Source organism: Mobula birostris, chromosome 21 (assembly GCF_030028105.1).
Source record: "Mobula birostris isolate sMobBir1 chromosome 21, sMobBir1.hap1, whole genome shotgun sequence".
Classification (NCBI taxonomy): domain Eukaryota; kingdom Metazoa; phylum Chordata; class Chondrichthyes; order Myliobatiformes; family Myliobatidae; genus Mobula; species Mobula birostris.
The window spans coordinates 59,656,349-59,674,195 of NC_092390.1; the positions used below are offsets into that span (position 1 = coordinate 59,656,349).

At 42.5% G+C, this 17,847-nt stretch overlaps 1 protein-coding gene across 3 annotated transcripts in view; it reads right to left on the reverse strand.

The window, feature by feature from the left end:
- Window positions 1-17,847, reverse strand: part of afap1l2 (actin filament associated protein 1-like 2) — a 276,181-nt gene that overhangs the window by 115,794 nt on the left and 142,540 nt on the right. For all 3 annotated transcript variants that reach the window (XM_072239587.1, XM_072239585.1, XM_072239586.1), the window contains one exon: window positions 6,356-6,436. In XM_072239587.1, the coding sequence (XP_072095688.1) occupies window positions 6,356-6,436 (81 nt within the window). The remainder of the gene's footprint in view (window positions 1-6,355; window positions 6,437-17,847) is intronic.

Sequence of the window (17,847 nt, forward strand, 5' to 3'; positions counted from 1 at the left end):
AAAACTATGCACAGAGACAGGCCCTTTGGTCCATCCAGACCGTGCTGAAACATTTAACTGCCTAGTTCCATTGATCTGCAATAGGACCATAGCCCGCCATTCCCTTCCCCCCCACCCATCCAGGTATACCTAAATTTTTCTTGAACATTGAAATCAAAATCACATTCCCCACCTGCGCTGGCAGCTCATTCCACATTCACACCACTCTCTGAGTCAAGTAGTTTCCCCTCATGTTCCCTCAGAGGGAACCTTTCACCCTTAACCCATGACCTCCAGATGTAGTCTCACCCAACCTCAGTAGAAAAAACCTGCTTGCATATACTCTATCTATACTCCCGTTAAATTTGTTTACCTCTGTCAAATCTCTCCTCAATCTTTTACGTTCTGGGGAATAAAAGCTCTAACTGATTCAATCTTTCCATATAACTCAGGTCCTCCAGTCCCAGCAACATCCTTGTACATTTTCTCTGTACTCTTTCAACCTTATTTACATCTTTCTTGTAGGTAGGTGACCAGAACTGCAGACAATGAATACAATGAATAATCCACCTTCAATGAATTTTGGACCTGTATGCCCAGTTCCCATAGTGTTGCTTCCTCTCAAACCCTGCATCGAAGTTCCATAACGTGTGATTACATTGTGAAGTCTGACTTCAATGCACATCTTTCTTATTCACAGTAAAGTGTGTCAGCAAGTGATCCAAGCCAATATAAGGAAACAATCATAAATTTGGCTTTGATAAACATCCCTAAATCAGGAGCAAAGACAACATTCCACTGAACTACAAAGTGGTTCACAAAGGCTAATACAAAATTAAGAGATTCCCTAATCGGACTATACCCCAGAGAAAACATTACACCTTCCCTAGTTACCCCATTTGATTTGACAGGACTGAGAACTTTGCACAAGCAGAAAACCATTAAGAACTTTCCAACTGAGCTCAGAAGAAATCAGATCAGAGATTCAGTCTGTTTGGCCACTAGAGCTTATAGTTGTTAGGAATGCACTTTAATTGATTAAGAAGACTGACAAGAATCAAAACTGGGATGCACTGTTACAGATCGGCAAACAAAAACACCAGTTAACAAAAAAAACAAAGGCTATTTCCGAATTAACATACATTTTTAACATGAAAACTTATGAGTTCAGGATATAATTTAGGATGTAAGTACCTTAGGAGATCAAAAAAGTAATTTCAGTAGAACAGCAAGTTTACAGTTATATGTGCTGTAAAGAAATGGTACAGTAAAGATTGTAAAGAAACAAGATGAGCTGTTCATAGAGCAATAGAGTTACACAGCATGGAAGCAGGCTTCTTCATCCAACCTGTCCAGGCCAACCAAGTTGACCTCATGAGATACATTTGGCCAATGTCCCTCTAAATAGTGGTTAGCATGAAACTATTATTTTATTACTTTTTGAATTTTGTCGAAGAACAGCACGGAACAGGCCCTTCCGGCTCTTCGAGCCATGCTGCCCAGCAACGTCTAATCGTGAGACAGTTTACATTGGCCAATTAACCTACCAACCATATGTCTGAGGAATGTGGGAGGAAACCAGAGCATCTGGGAGAAACCCTAACGGTCACAGGGAGAACGTACAAACTACTTACAGGCAGCGGCAGGAATTGAACCTGGGTCGCCTGTACTATGCTAATCACTACACTACTGTTCAGCTCGGAGTGTCAGTTCAGAGTTCAAATTCAATACCAACTGTAATAAGTCTGTATGTCCTCCTCATGGAATGCGTGGGGTTTCCTCTGGGTGTTCCAGTTTCCTCCCACAGTCCAAAGACGTACCAATTAATAGGTTAACCCTGTTCTGCTCATTGTCTCAATAAACAAATAAATAAACCATTGGCTTGCAGTGTTACCCAGAGCCACTAGGAAAGAATTGCAATGCTAGTAAATGCCACAGCCCCTGATGCCACTTGTTCCTTTGATTAATGCATAGAAACATAGAAACATAGAAACATAGAAAATAGGTGCAGGAGTAGGCCATTCGGCCCTTCGAGCCTGCACCGCCATTTATTATGATCATGGCTGATCATCCAACTCAGAACCCTGCACCAGCCTTCCCTCCATACCCCCTGATCCCCGTAGCCACAAGGGCCATATCTAACTCCCTCTTAAATATAGCCAATGAACTGGCCTCAATTGTTTCCTGTGGCAGAGAATTCCACAGATTCACCACTCTCTGTGTGAAGAAGTTTTTCCTAATCTCAGTCCTAAAAGGCTTCCCCTTTATCCTCAAACTGTGACCCCTTGTTCTGGACTTCCCCAACATCGGGAACAATCTTCCTGCATCTACCCTGTCCAATCCCTATAGGATTTTATATGTTTCAATCAGATCCCCCCTCAATCTTCTAAATTCCAACGAGTACAAGCCTAGTTCATCCAGTCTTTCTTCATATGAAAGTCCTGCCATCCCAGGAATCAATCTGGTGAACCTTCTTTGTACTCCCTCTATGGCAAGGATGTCTTTCCTCAGATTAGGGGACCAAAACTGCACACAATACTCCAGGTGAGGTCTCACCAAGGCCTTGTACAACTGCAGTAGTACCTCCCTGCTCCTGTACTCGAATCCTCTCGCTATAAATGCCAGCATACCATTCGCCTTTTTCACCGCCTGCTGTACCTGCATGCCCACTTTCAATGACTGGTGTATAATGACACCCAGGTCTCGTTGCACCTCCCCTTTTCCTAATCGGCCACCATTCAGATAATAATCTGTTTTCCTATTTTTGCCACCAAAGCGGATAACTTCACATTTATCCACATTAAATTGCATCTGCCATGAATTTGCCCACTCACCCAACCTATCCAAGTCACCCTGCATCCTCTTAGCATCCTCCTTACAGCTAACACTGCCGCCCAGCTTCGTGTCATCCGCAAACTTGGAGATGCTGCATTTAATTCCCTCATCCAAGTCATTAATATATATTGTAAACAACTGGGGTCCCAGCACTGAGCCTTGCAGTAGCCACTAGTCACTGCCTGCCATTCTGAAAAGGTCCCATTTATTCCCACTCTTTGCTTCCTGTCTGCTAACCAATTCTCTATCCACATCAATACCTTACCCCCAATATCTGGAAGATCGCAGAATGACTTTGTATCTCATTTGCCATAGAAGGTTGACTTGATTCCAAAATTGCCATTCTCAGCCATATTAAAAATAACCAGCTAGTTTTCCCACCCAAAGGGTATCATTATAGGTGCTGGGGAATGTAGGAAGCTACCGGGAAGTTGTCTAAACTGTTGCTAGTGTTCTCCAGTTCACACTATATGTAGAGGTTATTTGTTCAACATGTGAAAATGCTTCATTTTCATTCTCTAGATGGTCGCAATAATAAACCATGGCTAACAAAGCCAATACAAAAGCCAAAGAGAGGGCAAAATAGAGCAAAGACTGGTGGAAAGGCAGAGGATTGGGAGCTTTTAAAAACCATCAAAAGGCAACTAAAAAGTCATAAAGATGGAATACGAAAGTAAACCAGCTGATGATATTAAATAGGATACCAAAAGTTTCTTCAGATACATAAAGTGTAAAAGAGAGGTGAGAGTGGATATCGGACCACTGGAAAACAACGCTGGAGAGGTAGCAACAGGGGATAAGGAAATGGCGGATGGAATGAATAAGTATTTTGCATCAGTCTTCACTATGGAAAACACCAGCAGTACAGTGGAAGTTTCAGGTGTCGGGGTCATCAAGTGTGTGAAGTTACTATTACTAGGAAGAAGCTTCTTGGGAAACTGAAAGGTCTGAAGGTAGATACTGTAAGTCCCCCTGACCAGATGGTGTACACCCCAGACTTCTGAAAGAGGTGGCTGAAGGGATTGTGGAGGCATTAGTAATGATCTTCCAAGAATTACTAGGTTCTGGAATAGTTCCAGAAGATTGGAACATTGCAAAAGTCACTCCAGTCTTCAAGGAAGACGGGAAGAAGAAAGGAAATTATAGGCCATTTAGTCTGACCTCAGTGGTTGGGAAGCTGTTGGAGCCGATTGTTAAGGATGTGGTTTTGGAGCACTTGGTGGCCCATGATAAAATAGGCCATAGTCAGCATGGTTTCCTCAAGGGAAAATCTTGCTTAACAAATCCGTTGGAATTCTTTGAAGAAATAACAAGCAGGATAGACAAAGGAGAATTGCTTGCCTTTGACAGGATGCCACACACGAGACTGCTTAACAAGCTACAAGCCCATGGTATTACAGGAAAGATTCTAGCATGGACTGATTGGCAGAAGGCAAAGAGTAGGAATAAAGCGAGCCTTTTCTGGTTGGCTGCCGGTAACTAGTGGTGTTCCACAGGGGTCTGCTTTGGGACCAATTCTTTTTAAGTTATATGTCAATGATTTGGATGATGGAATTTATGGCGTTGTGGCAAAGTTTGCAGACAATACAATGATAGGAGAAGGGGCAGGTAGTTTTGAGGAATTAGACAGGCTACAGAAGGACTTAGGACAGATTTGGAAAATGGGCAAAGAAATGGCAGATTGAATACATTGTCGGGAAGTGTATGGCCATGCACTTTGATAGAAGAAATGAACATAGACATAGATATAGACATTTACAGCATGTTACAGGCCCTTCAGCCCACAATGTTGTGCCGACCATGTAACCTACTTTAGAGACTGCCTAGAATTTCCCTAGCACATAGCTCTCTATTTTTCCAAGCTCCATGTACTTATCTAAGAAAGGTTGACTATTTTCTAAACGGAGAGAAAATTCAAAAAACTAAGGCACAAAGAGACTTGGGTGTCCTTGTGCAGGGTTCCCCAAAGTTTAACTTGCAGGTTGAATCTGTAGTGAGGAAAGCAAGTGAGATGTTAGCATTCATTTCAAGAGAACTAGAATATAAAAGCAAGGATGTAATGCTGAGACTTTAGAAAGCACTAGTGATGTCTCACTTGGAGTATTGTGAGCAGTTTTGGGCCCCTTATCTTAGAAAGGATGTGTTGAAATTGGAGAGGGTTCAAAGGAGTTTCATGAAAATGATTCCAGGATTGAATGGCTGGTCAGATGAAGAACGCTTGATGTGTCTGGGCCTGTACTCACTAGAATTCAGAAGAAAGAGGGGTGACCTCATTGAAATTATTGAATGGTGAAAGGCCTTGATTGAGTGGATGTGGAGAGGATGTTTCCTGTGGTGGGAGAGTTTAAGATCCTAGGACACAGCCTCAGAATAGAAGGGCATCCTTTTAAAACAGAGATGAGGGGGAATTTCTATAGCCAGGGAGTGGTTAATCTGTGGAATTCATTGCCACAGGCAGCTGTGGAGGCCACGTCCTTACCCATTTTTAAGGCAGAGGTTGATAGGTTCTTGATTGGTCAGGACATGAAGGGATACGGGGAGAAGGCAGGAGATTGGGGCTGAAAGGAAAAATGGATCAGCCATGATGAAAAGGCGGAGGAGACTCAATGGGCCAAATGGCCAGATTCTGCTCTTATCTTATGGTCTTATAAAAGTCAATCCCTTAAGAGAACTTGTATTCAAATACTCCTTTCCCTCCCCACTCTTTTCTTATTCTGGCATCTTCCCCTTTCCTTTCCAGTCCCGAAGGTGGGTGTTGGGGGGGGGGGGGTCTCGGCCTGAAATGTTGACTAGATACTCATTTCCATAGATGCTGCCTGACAGGCTGAGCTCCTCCAGCATTTCTCATGTATTGCTTTGCATTCAAGTGGTACATTTTATGCCTCTTACCCAGCATCCAGGCAACATAGAACAGTACAGCGTAAGAACAGACCGTTCCACCCACAATGTTGTGCTGAACATCTGCAGAAACGATCGTCTCAAAGCTCAGTTTATTCTGATTCAATGATTTCACCTTGCAATATTTTGCTTCTTATTGGTCTGCATATGCTGTGTGCTATGCTTTGGTAGTTGGTTTAGGTTCTTATCCAGCCAACAGATCAATGTCAACTTAATTATTTATTGAGGTACAGTGCGGATCGAGCTGCACCGCCCAGCGTAGCCTCAAATTAATCCCAACCTAATCACCGGGCAATTTATAACGACAAATTAATCTGCAAACCGGTCCATCTTTGGACTGTGGAATGAAATCAGAGCACCCGAGAAAAAATCTATGTAACACTCGGGGAAAACATACAGACTCCTTACAGGTGACATCAGAATTGAACTCTGAACTCTGAGCTGTAATAGCGTCATGCTGATCACTACGTTACCACGGCGCCAAAGGACATCCTTTAGGTCCTCATCCAGCCACAGATTAACACTAATGTCACAATGCCCAAGGTACTTTAATCTCAGATAACTTTCTAATGGAAGAAAGACAGAGAACCATAAATATATATGCCTTCTTATGGTGAATTACGATTAGCAATGGTCCACCTACCTTTCTCCAATGCTTTCTTCTCAGTTGCTGTTGTTTCTTCTAGTAGAACCTTGTTCATGTAAATATACTCCTCTTCGCCAGCTGTAATTTTCAAAGTATGCATCTGTTACCATATATTACCTTCAAATTCATTTTCTTGCAGGCATTTACAGAACAATAAAGAAGTACAATATAATTTATGAAAAACTTTACATAAACAAAGACTGACAAACAATCAATATGCAAAGGACAAATTTAAGCAATAAATGAGTTCCACTTCAGATGGGAAATAGGCTTCTTAAGATGCAAATTAAAACATAAATGGAATTCTACTCTAAAAAGTGCATCTGGAGAAAGAAAATATCATTTGAACTGTTAACTTACTCTTTACAACAGACTATAGACAAATTATTTGATTATTATGTTTCAGCGTTTTATGCTCTGAAAGTAAACAGCGTCTGTACTATGAGTAAGATTGTAAATATGCAAAGGACATTCTTACAAAATATTTCATAAACAGAATAATTATCATTTGTGGTCTATTTCAACATCAAGGTGGGGACAGACTGATAGAACTCATCAGAAAAGTATCCTTCTGCAACTTCTGAACAGCAAGGTTTGTAACCTCTCGACCTTTCGACAGACATGACACAGTTATCAGACTGGCACTAGTCATCACAGTTTGCTGACAACCCTACCCTGCTCTTACATCTGATGTCTCCACTGGATTTTTTGATTCCCATTGAGATCAACTGATAACATTCTTTTCTGGTAGGAGATTGCAGGTTCAAACACCTTTCCACAACTTAACATTGGAAAATCCCCAAAACACTACTTACTCCTAGACTGCTTACAAGTAATCTCCTGTCAGCCAACATTACCACTCGTTTATCTGGGTGTCACTTGCGGAACACTCTTGTGCAATATAACCTCCAACTTTGCCTGCACAAAATTCACAATACATAAAAAATAATTAAAGTGAAACTACCGAGAAATCTCCGACAGATGTCATAAGCCAGGGGTCCTCAACCTTTTTTGCACTGCGGACCAGTTTAATATTGACAATATTCTTGCGGACCAGCCGATGGTGGCGGGGTGGGGGGATGTTAATCATCACCGGAATATAGGTGATTAGTCAACTATAAGTCACTTATAATTGGCTAATACATTCATTTTCGTTTCTAAGAGGGTTATCTAACGAATTTAATATTAAACACAGCGCATATTTTCCTCGCATGAATATAGTGATAAGTCAATTATACGTCACTTATAAGTCAATAGCATCATAACATTTTAAGTAACGTTTGGATATTAAACACACAGCACATATTTTCCCTGTATGAGCATATAAAATCATTGCATCACACCAATATCGCTGAATCAGTGGGAGCCCTGGGCTTGTTTCCCTGCAACAAGATGGTCCTATCGAGGGGTGATGGGAGACAGCGATACTCGAAGGGGGTTCCTTATGTCCAGTCTATTCTGCAATTTAGTTTTCGTTGCATTCATTGCAGAAAACCCCGCGTCGCAGGGATATGATGTTGGAAATGGAAGCAACGTTTTCAGTGCTTTCGTGGTTATCTCAGGATATTCAGACTTGACTTTGATCCGGAATGCTGGCAGAGATGTTATGTCAAACATACTTTTCAGCCCACCGTCATTTGCAAGCTCGAGGAGTTGACCTTCTTCCCGTGCTGACATGGATGATTCACTGGGGACATTCACAAATGGGTCACGGACCCACTCCTTTGCACGTCTTGGGTCATTTGCGATTGGGAAGTAACGCTCGAATTCTGTCGACAGCTGTGAGAAGGACGGTGCAGCCTCAGTCTCTCCCAAAATCCCAGCTAATGTTGGGAACATGTCAAATATGCCCCTGTCTACTCGCCGTCCCCACAGTTCCAGTCTGGCTTTGAAAGCAGACACTTTTCTGCCAACTTGAAGACAGTTGTCATTCTCCCCTGAACTGACAAATTGAGTTCATTGAGCCGGTTGAAGATGTCACACAGCTACGTGAGTTTTGCTATCCATTCCTCGTCACTGAGAAGGCGTTTGTGCTCTGCATCCATTTCCTCGCAAAGCTGCTCAAACAGACATGAGTTAAGGGCTTTTGCTTTGACGTGAACAACGTCAGTCAATACGCTGTTAAGATCAGGTGATATTTTTTGGCTAGCCAGCATTTCCGTGTGTAACACAGTGTGTAGACTGACATTCAGGAGCAACCTCTTTGACTCGGGTAGTGAAACCCGACAGCCGTTCAGTCATAGCTGCAGCCCCGTCTGTGCATATTCTAACACAGAATGACCAGTCCAGTTTGCCTGACATGTAGTCATTCAAAGACTTGAATAGTTCTGCCCCAGTTGTGTCAGTTGGCAGTGACAGTGCACACAACATATCCTTGTGCATGTCACCTTGAAATATATATCGCACATAAACCAGCAGTATTGCCTTGTTGTCGACATCGGTAGAGTCATTGACCTGGATAACATACCATGGTGACTCGTTAAGCTGTTCCAACAGCTGTGCTTTGATGTCCTCCACTATGTCATCGATTCTCCTTGAAACTGTGGTAGCTGAAAGAGAAACCTGTGCCATCTTGTTAGCTGCAGCTTCTCCCAACAGTTCACGGCACATGTCCTTGGCAGCAGGCAGAATCAATTCTTCACCAACAGTGAAAGGCTTCTTAGCCTTAGCAATACGGCTAGCCACTAAGTACGACGCTGCCGGAGCAGCAGAATTTGTGGAGGTCGTGGCTCTCAGCACTTGCTTCTGTTTCGCTTGCTCATGTTTTTCCCGCTCAAAAAACTCAACGGATTTGTCTTTAAGTGCAGGATGCTGGACTCAAGGTGCCGAAGCAGATTTGAGGGCTTCATTGCCTCATTAGACAGCTTGGCTCCACATATCACACACAGGGGGCTTGGAGCGTGCGAGTCACCGGTCGCAATAAAGCCATATTTTATGTACGACTCGTCGTATTTTCTGTTGAAGGAAGCTTTCTTTTCTTTTTGCAGCCTCGGCCTCAGCCGTCTCTACGTTATCATCATCGTTAGGCCTTGTATGTCCCCTACCATCTCTTCCAAAGAAACTCTCAAGCGACATTTGTGTTTTACTCATCGAGTAGTTGTAGGTTAATGACCGACTGATGACCTTGCATGGGTAATGACCTCGCGTGCGTTCAACAGTGGGCGTGACAGGGAATGAGGAAAGGTACAACTGACTCATATCGTTTCATATCACCAAATCATATTGTTTCCTCGCAGCCCGGTAGCACATGCTTTGCAGCCCGGTACTGGTCATAATCCATAAGCCATAATATAAATACTATTTTTTTCTGAATTTGTCTCACAATCTTGCTCTTCCAGTGCACATTGGAAATTTGGAGTAAAATATTGGAAGCAGCTGATGTTTTTTATCACCAGGAAATAATATGCAGGATGTATACAGTTTTTGTATTTTTCTTCTTGTTCATGAATCCTACTCCATTTGGTGCTCTTCTAAAGGCACGACTGCTAAATAATCTGGTGTAAAGCTGGCGCCCGCATACAACACTCCTTTGGTTGACATCTTCTGGATAAATCACAAAACCATTTATTTCACTTTTCTTACATCAGATTTTCATCTTGAATGTGTTGCTGGAACTGCTAGAACCTGAGATTTCCAGTTTGGAGATTGATTGAATGATCCAGCGCCTTGCTGTTTCCAAGAAAATTTGGGGTAGCAACAAGTGTAAATCTTGAGGAGAAGAAAGGTCACAAGCCAATGTTCAATTCTATTTCTCTGATTAAAGCAATGAGGAAGACTCAAACATCGAAGGAAACATTGAGTGCTCATGGGCTTTTGTTCGCTAGTGGAAATGCTCTGTTGCCAGAGAGGGAAGTCTGTCTGGCCTTTCGCTGTGCCCGAAGTCTGTCTCTTTCAAAAATTCTGGTGAATGTTACTGAGGTTACTGCATACGGATTTTGGACTATGGACTACAGACTTTTTTCTGTCTTATGGTTTTTATATTCTGTGTTTTCGCCATACTTTCATGTAGTTTTTTGTGTGGGGAAGGGTGTTTGGGAGGTTGATGACTGTGTTAGTGGGTTTGCTGTTTCTCTCTGAACTGACTTCCATGGTTTCTCTTTGCTTCATGGCTATCTGGAGAAGAAGAATCTCAGAGTTGTATACAGCATTCATATTTTGATAATAAATGAACCGTTAAAGCTTAAAGTGACCCAGGGATTGGGCAAGACCTTCTCTGCACAATCCTAACAACCGAAGTATCCCATATGGAAATTGTTTCATTTAGTTTAATTTAGAATCTGAGGGGACCAATATCTTATGGACAGTTTTTCTAGAGCTGTGGCTTAAACAACTATGGCAGGGGGATGGGAACCAGTATGATGGAGCTGAGGATGAGCCAGCAGGTTTACAAATAGATGATGTAATATGTAATATGAATGTAAGGAAGGACAAGCCAATGATTGTTTACAACTGCAAACAGAGCAAAGTGTTCAATTGTACCACAGAGGCAAAATTCATAACGGCCAAGAATGCAGGACTGATGGTGCTGTATTTAAATGCACATAGCATTTGGATTAAGGTGGACTTAAGAGGGAGAAGAATAAGTCGGTTTCTGTGGCGTGAAACGACTGAGAGTAGGAGACTCCCCCTCCCGTGGCCGAGACTCGAACCCACGACCTTCAGATCGTGAGCCCAACGCCCTGAACACTTGGCAACATGCCACACTACAAGATAGGCAGAACTCAGCATGGTTTCCTTAAAGGAAAATCCTGCCTGACAAACCTATTGCAATTTTTTGAGGAAATTGCAAGTAGACTAGACAAGGGAGTTGCAGTGGATGTTGCATATTTGGATTTTCAGAAGGCATTTGACAAGGTGCCACACATGAGGCTGCATAACAAGATAAGAGTCCATGGAATTACGGGCAAGTTACATACGTGGATCCTATTCCGGTTGGCTGTGGTGTTCCACAGGGGTCCGTGTTGGGGCCGCTTCTTTTTACATTGTACATCAAAGATTTATATTATGGAATAGGTAGCTTTGTGGCTAAGTTTGCTGATGATACAAAGATAGGTGGAGGGGCCGGTAGTGCTGAGGAAACAGAAAGTCTGCAGAGAGACTTGGATAGATTGGGAGAATGGGCAAAGAAGTGACAAATGAAATACAATGTTGGAAAGTGTATGGTTATGCACTTTGGCAGAAGAAATAAACAGGCAGACTATTATTTGAATGGGGAGAGAATTCAAAGTTCTGAGATGCAAAGGGACTTGGGATTCCTCGAGCAGGATACCCTTAAGGTTAACCTCCAGGTTGAGTCAGTAGTGAAGAAGGCGAATGCAATGTTGGCATTCATTTCTAGAGGAATAGAGTATAGGAGCAGGGATGTGATGTTGAGGCTCTATAAGGCACTGGTGAGACCTCACTTGGAATACTGTGGGCAGTTTTGGTCTCCTTATTTAAGAAAGGATGTGCTAACGTTGGAGAGGGTTCAGAGAAGATTCACCAGAATGATTCCGGGAATGAGAGGGTTAACATACGAGGAACGTTTGTCCGCTCTTGTACTGTATTCCTTGGAGTTTAGAAGAATGAGGGGGGACCTCATAGAAACATTTCGAATGTTGAAAGGCATGGACAGTGTGGATGTAGCAAAATTGTTTCCCGTGGTTGGGGAGTCTAGTACGAGAGGGCATGACTTAAGGATTGAAGGGTGTCCATTCAGAACAGAGATGCAAAGAAATTTTTTTAGCCAGAGGGTGGCAAATATATGCAATTTGTTGCCACGGGTGGCAGTGGAGCCAAGTCATTGGGTGTATTTAAGGCAGAGATTGATATTTATCTGAGTAGCCGGGGCATCAAATGTTATGGTGAGAAGGAGGGGGAGTGGGACTAAATGGGAGAATGTATCAGCTCATGATAAAATGGCGGAGCAGATTCGATGGGCTGAATGGCCAACTTCTGCTTCTTTGTCGTATGGTCTTACGGTCTTATAAGTCACATGTATTAGTATCGTATTGGAATAAAGGGAATTACAGAGGCATGAAAGAGATCAAGAGACTAGTCAGGCTGCACTTGGAGTATTGTCAAGAGCTTCAGACCATTTATCTCAGAAAGAAAGTGTTGTCATTGGAGAGAGTCCAGAGGAGGTTCATGAGGATGATTCTGGGAATGAAGGGGTTACATATGAGGAGCAGTTGGCAGCTTTGAACCTGTACTCACTGGAATTTAGAAGGATGTGTGGGGATCTCATCGAAACCTACAGAATATTGAGAGGACTAGATAAGGTGGATGTGGAGAGGATATTTCCTCTGGTGGGTGTATTCAGAACTAGAAGGCAAAGCTTCAAAATTGTGGCAACACACATCAAAGTTGCTGGTGAACGCAGCAGGCCAGGCAGCATCTCTAGGAAGAGGTGCAGTCGACGTTTCAGGCCGAGACCCTTCGTCAGGACTAACTGAAGGAAGAGTGAGTAAGGGATTTGAAAGTAGGAGGGGGAGGGGGAGATCCAAAATGATAGGAGAAGACAGGAGGGGGAGGGATGGAGCCAAGCGCTGGACAGGTGATAGGCAAAAGGGATACGAGAGGATCATGGGACAGGAGGTCCGGGAAGAAAGATGGTGGGGCGGGGGGGGAGGACCCAGAGGATGGGCAAGGCGTATAGTCAGAGGAACAGAGGGAGAAAAAGGAGAGTGAGAGAAAGAATGTGTGTATAAAAATAAGTAACAGATGGGGTACGAGGGGGAGGTGGGGCATTAGCGGAAGTTAGAGAAGTCGATGTTCATGCCATCAGGTTGGAGGCTACCCAGACGGAATATAAGGTGCTGTTCCTCCAACCTGAGTGTGGTTTCATCTTTACAGTAGAGGAGGCCGTGGATAGACATGTCAGAATGGGAATGAGATGTAGAATTAAAATGTGTGGCCACTGGGAGATCCTGCTTTCTCTGGCGGACAGAGCGTAGATGTTCAGCAAAGTGGTCTCCCAGTCTGCGTTGGGTCTCGCCAATATATAAAAGGCCACATCGGGAGCACCGGACGCAGTTTATCACCCCAGCCGACTCACAGGTGAAGTGTTGCCTCACCTGGAAGGACTGTTTATTACAGTGAGCTTAGTTGTAAATACACAAAGTCATCAGTTCCTTTATGTTTATTGATGGTGGTGGGGAGGGCTTCAATATTCGGATTTCTGCATCAAAGCATATGTTGAAACTTCAGAACTGTTGAAATAACTATGTCTCCTTTACTGAGGCAGCGAGAAGTACAGACACTTCTACACCATTATAACTGCTCAATCAGGACCATTATCATACGTTTCAACATTGTCTAATATCATTTCCTGCACACAAGTGTAAGAGAGCAGAATAATTGTTACTCCGGATATGATGCAACACAACAAATAGAAATACATTTATATATATGCGGCACAGTGACATGATGGTTAGCACAACACTTTACTGTACAGGCGACCCAAGTTTAATTCTATCTGCTGTCTGTAAGGAGCTTGTACATTCTCCCCATGAGCATGTGGGTTTCCTCCGGGTGCCCTAGTTTCCTCCCACAGTCCAAAGACGTACTGGTCGGTAGGTTATTTGGCCCTTGTAAATTGTCCCGTGATTAGGCTAGGGTTAAATTGTGAATTGCTGGGCGATGTGGTACAGATGGCCGGAAGGGCCTATTCTGTGCTGTATCTCGATAAATAAAGAAGAGAGTTTATATATATATAGATTGTTCATAAAGTGATGCAAAAGACAGGAATGTTTGTACACAAGGTGACTGACAGGAAATGGTAAAGTAGATGAAGTAAATAGTAAATTGGTTGGGGTGTGGGGGGTGGGTTAGTGGGTGAGCCTTACTGTTTGCTTTTGAGTCTGCTGGTCCTGGTGTAGATGCTACGTAGCCTCCTCCCTAATAGGTGTTGGAGAAGCAGTCCGTGAGCAAGGTGGGATCTTTTGTGATGGTAAGAAATAGGTCGGGTACAAAGATCAACAAATAAACAAGGAAGGACATCCAATATCTGCCAGTGTTAGCAAATATCCCAGCTCTGAAGTTGGTTTCCTCCTACAACTGTTAATTCAGTCATGAAGTAACAGGGCCAATAAATACTTTATGTGCAGCCCATTTACAAGACATTTTTTATAGAGGGATGTATCAAGTGTTGGGAAGTGAGAGGTGGGCTAGTTCAGTCTGGTGCATGATTTAGGCAACAGCCTCAAATTTGAGAGGATGTGACAGCAGCCAGCGACAGCAATGCAAAGGTCAAAAGTACATTATTTTAAGGCAGGGGTCCCTACATTTTTTATTCCAGAAACCTTTAACATTAACTGAGGGGTCTGTGGACCTCAGATGGGGAACACCCGCTTTAAGGGAACCAACTTGATTTTGTTCCCAGCACTTGAGTTTGTTCCTGGGACTTGCTCATGGAAGTTCTCTTTAAGGCACACTAAGCAAACTTCAGAATCAAAATCAGGCTTAATATCACTGGCATATAATGAAATTTGTTGCTTTGTGGCAGCAGTACATTACAATGCATGATAATAGAAACTATAAACTACCATAAGAACGATTAAGTGCAAAAATAGAGGAAAAAAATACTGAGATACCATTCATGGATTCAGTGTCCATTCAGAAATCTGATGGTGGGAGGGGAGGAAGCTGTGCCTGAGAAGTTGAGTGTGTGCCTTTAGGCTCCTGTACCTTCTCCCTGATGGTAACAATGAGAAGAGGACACATCCCTGGTGACGAGAGTCCTAAATAATGGGCGCCGCCTTTCTGAGGCTTCACCTTTTGAAGGTGTCCTGGATGCTGGGGAGGCTAGTGCGCATGATGGAGCTGGCTGAGTTTACAACGTCCTGCAGCTTTTTCCAATCCTGTGCAGTGGCCTCTCCGTACCAGATGGTGATGCAACCAGTTAGAATGCTCTCCACGGTACATCAAAAGAAATTTGCGAGTGGCTTTGGTGGCATACCAATGCTCGTCAAACTCCTAATGAAATATAGCCGCTGTGGGGATTTCTTCGTAATTGTATCAATATGTTGGACCCAGGATAGGTCCTCATTTATGATGATGCCACAAGATAAATGGCTGATGGAGAGATGAATCACTAAATATCAAGGAAGTAGAATCCAGATATGTATGACATGTTACTGAATGGTATCTGCAGATATCTGGGTTTCACAAGGGGCACAGAGGAACTGAGGTGTAAAATAACTACTTGTAATGAACATAAGTCCCTAAGTAAATAGAAATGGAATCACTTAAAGCATCTGTAATCATATTTACAGGCATAATTTACCCAGCATGACCCAACACTGACACGTCAACTTTTATGGATACACAGCACTTTTAAAAGTTGAAAACTGTGTGAAATAAATCATTGATTTATTATTTATGTATTTATTTATTGGGACACAGTGCAGAATAGGTCCTTCCGCCCCTTCGAGCTGTGCCCCCCCCGCAATCTCCCGATTTTAATCCTAGCCTAGTCACAGGGCAATTTACAATGACCAATTACCTATCAACTGCGGCAAGAACTGAACCCAGGTTGCCGCTGGTACTGTATTCACGTAAAACAGTAGCTGTTTCAAAAATGAAAAATTGCAGACTCTTTTCTCTGATGCTTTCCAAAATATTGACCTGTTTTTAGCTAATTCACTTCAAATTTGCAATATTTTCTATCCCATTAATAAATAACCATCTAGCATACAAAAACCTGTATTATACAGAATCAATACATGTTTGAGGTTGCTAAAAATATCCAATTTGGTGATACATTACCACATTAATAAGCAGCCTCTGTAAAGTCCTGCAATTACATCAGTAGGATTCTTGACATCCATTGCAAAGAATCAGAATTGGATTTATTATATGTCATGAAATTTGTTGTTATGTAGCAGCAGTACATTGTAATACACAAAAACTGTAAATTACAGTAAGTGTGTATGCGTATATATACACACACATATATATAAATATATACACATCCAGTTTATTAAAACTTTAATTTAAATCACTACTGCAAAAAGAGGGGGAAAAGCAGTGAGGTAGTTCATGGGTTCAATATCCATTCAAAAGTCTGATGATGAAGGGGAAGAAGCTGTTCCTAAATGATTGAGTCTGTGTCTTCAGGCTCCTGTACTTTGTCCCTGATGGTAGCAATGAGATCAGGGTATATCCTGGGTGATGGGGCTCCTTGATGATGCGACTGCCTTTTTGGGCATCGCCTTTTGAAGGTGTCCTGGATGCTGGGGAGACTAGTGCCCATGATGGAGCTGGCTGAGCAAAGGAAGGGGTTACTAACTTTCAGGATGAAGAATTAATTCTTAATTGCATTGTTCTCCACTTAATGATAAAAGCACGACTTCCTTCCTATTTCTTGTTTGAACCCTTTCCTAGCTGGAGTCAGAATGCTCGCAAACACCTGCCAATATCTGCACAATTTCCGAAGCAAATTTTTTAATTTGATTAGACATGAGTATTAAATCAAAGTGTGCAAATGGAATGAATGTCAGATAGGCCGTGATATAACGTAACGTTGAACCTGTCATCGTAGGTAGAATCATGGGTAGATTATGTTGCAAACACGAGGCGTTCACCAGCAACTTTGATGTGTGTTGCTAGATTATGTTGCTGTAAATCTAGAAATCTCATAGTAGAGGTTTTCTTATACCAAAAACTCAGACAATGAATCCAATCATAGCAACTTACTTTGCGAATGTTACAACATACAACTAACATGGTATGCCAAGAGTCATGCAAATCTGCAGGGGAAGTAGGGATCAATTGGAGCTTACCGAAGAACACAATAGTTTTGAGGAATATTTTGGGCCACCTCTACTCGTGCTTATTGCATTGAAAATTCCTGAATTCTCTGATTTTTATTTTTCACTTATGGATTTAGGTACTCTAAAATATACAGTTTGGGTGGCGGGGTGGAGATAAGTTTCTACCAGAGGGGTATGGCTCTCCTTCTCTCTGTTAGCCTGCAAGTCTCTCTTGGGCAAGGGAGATAGTGGGTGGTTGTATGAGAAGCTGGTGCATATCACAAGTCCTGGTTATATAACCGTTGATGCCAGACAGACAATCTCTGAAGAGTGTTGACAATGGCTGGAGTCACCTAACTTGTAAAGACACTGCCCAGAAGAAGGCAATGGCAAATCACTTCTGTAGAAAAATTTGCCAAATACAGTCATGGTCATGAGACTATGATCGCCTACATCATACGACATGGCATATGATGACAATGATCACCCCACCCATAAACTGATTCAGCTGCTTCCATCTCACAAACAGTACCGTAACATTAAAGCCAGGACCAACAGGCCATGGGACAACTGATTTCTACAAGCCATTAGGCTTATAAATTCCTATGTCTGTACATTGCAACAGAGTCATACACAAAGACTTCTACTCCTTCACATTGTGGAATGGATGTAAGATTTAAATAAATTCAATTCAATGACAAAAATATAGTTATAATTTACTATAAAAGTTAAATTTCAACCGAAGTGAAATTCCAG